General features: G+C 62.0%; 1 protein-coding gene across 1 annotated transcript in view; it reads right to left on the reverse strand.

Annotated features, from left to right (window-relative positions):
* The window catches only part of LOC130587616 (clusterin-like), a 10,226-nt gene extending 9,483 nt beyond the window's left edge, over window positions 1–743 (reverse strand). Inside the window, exon 1 of the mRNA XM_057388592.1 lies at window positions 264–743. Within this exon, the coding sequence (XP_057244575.1) occupies window positions 264–743 (480 nt within the window). The remainder of the gene's footprint in view (window positions 1–263) is intronic.
* Between the last annotated feature and the right edge of the window lie 2,238 nt (window positions 744–2,981).

Consider the following 2,981-nt stretch of genomic DNA (forward strand, 5'->3'; position numbering starts at 1 on the left):
CGGTTTCCCAGTTAATGTAATGGGATTGGGATCGGCCCGAACCCCACCCTTTTCCTGGTACCCCTCACCTATCTCCAGCAGGGATTGGGATCAGCCTGAAACCCGCCCTTTTCCCGGTTAATATGAATGGGATCGGGACCGGCCCGAATCCCAYTCTTTTCCCGGTGTCCCAGGACCCGGTTAATGGGAATGGGATCGGGACCGGCCCCAACCCCGCCCCTTTCCGTGTGCCGGTTTCTCGGTTAATGTAATGGGATCGGGACCGAACCCAACCCCGCCCTTTTCCCAGTGTCCCAGGACCCGGTTAATGGGGATGGGATCGGGATCAGCCCAAACTCCGCCCTTTTCCCGGTGTCCCGGTGTCCGGTGCCCCTCACCTGCCTCCCCACGGCCCCGGCGCCCCTCCGGCAGGTCCGCGAGTAGAAGCGGAGGCAGTTCCTCCTCAGGCAGGGTTTGCAGCGCTCCCACAGCTCCAGCACCGAGGAATTGCAGCGCTCGCCCCGCTCCTCCAGCTCCCGCTCCTTCTGCCGCGCCAGCTGCACCGCTTCCTGCCGGGAACGCCGCGCTGTCAGCCCGCTACGTGTGCCCGGAGTACCGGCGGGCTGCGATCCCCGCTCGGTGTGCCCGGGAGGCGGCGATCCCCGCTCGGTGTGCCCGGTGTGCCCGGGAGCCGGCGATACCCGCTCGGTGCGCCCGGGAGGCTGCGATCCCCGCCCGGTGTGCCCAGGACTCACCGATCCCATTCTCAGACTCCCAGGACGCACAGATCCCATTCCCACACTCCCTGGATACAGCGATCCCAAAAACGGCATTCCCACACTGCCGGGATGCACCGATCCCATTCCCACACTCCCGGGACGTACCGATCCCATTCCCACACTCCCGGGACGCACCGATCCCATTCCCACACTCCCGGGATGCACCGATCCCAAACACGGCATTCCCACACTCCCGGGATGCACTGATCCCATTCCCACACTCCCGGGATGCGCAGATCCCATTCCCACATCCCTGGATGCACCGATCCCATTCCCAGACTCCCGGGATGCACCGATCCCATTCCCACACTCCCGGGATGCACCGATCCCATTCCCACACTCTCAGGACGCACCGATCCCATTCCCACACCCTCAGGACGCACCGATCCCATTCCCACATCCCTGGGATGCACCGATCCCATTCCCACATCCCCGGGACACACCGATCCCATTCCCACACTCCCGGCACGCACCGATCCCATTCGCACATCCCTGGGATGCACCGATCCCATTCCCACGTCCCTGGGTTGCACCGATCCCATTCCCACATTCCCGGGACGCAGCTATCCCAAGAACAGAATCCCCGGGTCCCAGAACAAAACCCACAACCCCCTTGACCCGACACAGCAGCCCCAACTCCCGGGATAAACCAACCCCTGGCACARCATTCCCTGTTCCCGGGACACTCCAACCCCTGGCACAGCATTCCCTGTTCCCRGGACAYATCGATCCCTGATACAGCATCCCCCATTCCCGGAACTGACACAGCATCCCCCATTCCCGGGATGCCATCTCCCGTTCCCAGGATGCACCGACCTTCTCATGGCATCCCCCATTCCCGGGATCGTTCCCGGGAGTGTTCCCAGGACACTCTGACCCCTGACACAGCGTCCCCCATTCCTGGGACTGACACAGCATTCCCTGTTCCCGGGACATCCCAATCCCTGACACAGCATCCCCCATTCCCGGAACACCCCAATCCCTGACACAGCGTTCCCCATTCCCGGGATGCCATCCCCCATTCCCAGGGCACACTGACCCTACCATGGCATCCCCCATTCCCAGGACTGACACAGCATTCCCTCATTCCCGGGACACATGGATCCATGACACAGCATTCCCTGTTCCCGGGACTGACACAACATCCCCCATTCCCGGGACACTCTAATCCCTGACACAGCGTCCCCCATTCCTGGCACACACCAACCCCTGGCACAGCATCCCCTGTTCCTGGGACTGACACAGCATCCCCCGTTCCCGGGACACTCCGACCCCTGACACAGCATCCTCCATTCCCAGGATCCCAAGCACAGCATCCCCACTTTAGGGACACCCCAATCCCTGACACAGCATCCCCCATTCCTGGGACACTCCAGCTCCAGGGATAACAACCCCCGTTCCCAGGATCCCAAGCACAGCATCCCCACTTTAGGGACATCCCAATCCCTGGCACAGCATCCCCCACTCCCGGGACTGACACAGCATTCCCTATTGATCATTGATCCATGAGACAGCATTCCCTATTCCCGGAACACTCCAATCCCTGGCACAGCATCCCCCATTCCCAGGACTGACACAGCATTCCCTCATTCCCGGGACACTCCAACCCCAGGGATAACAACCCCCGTTCCCAGGATCCCAAGCACAGCATCCCCCACTCTAGGGACATCCCAATCCCTGGCACAGCATCCCCCACTCCCGGGTCACATCAATCCCTGACACAGCATCCCCCGTTCCTTGGGACACTTTGACCCTCCCATGGCATCCCCCAATCCCAGGACTGACACAGCATTCCCCGTTTCCCAGACCCCAAACACGGCATCCCCCACTCCTGGGATGGCATCCCCCATTCCCAGGACACTCTGACCCTCCCATGGCATCCCCCATTCCCAGGACACTCCGACCCCTGGCACAGCGTCCCCTGTTGCTGGGACACATCAATCCCTGACAGAGCATTCCCTGTTCCCGGGATGGCATCCCCCATTCCCAGGGCACACTGACCCTACCATGGCATCCCCCACTCCCGGGACTGGCATCAACCCCCATTCCCAGGACTGACACAGCATTCCTGGTTCCCAGGACACACTGATCCCTGACAGAGCATCCCCCGTTCCCGGGACGCATCGATCCATGATACAGCATTTCCTATTCCCGGCACACTCCAACCCCTGGCACAGCATCCCCCAATCCCGGGACTGACACAGCATCCCCTGTTCCCAGGAC

This window comes from Malurus melanocephalus, unplaced genomic scaffold (genome assembly GCF_030028575.1).
Source record: "Malurus melanocephalus ecotype Western Australia unplaced genomic scaffold, MMel_1.1 scaffold_2149, whole genome shotgun sequence".
NCBI lineage: Eukaryota > Metazoa > Chordata > Aves > Passeriformes > Maluridae > Malurus > Malurus melanocephalus.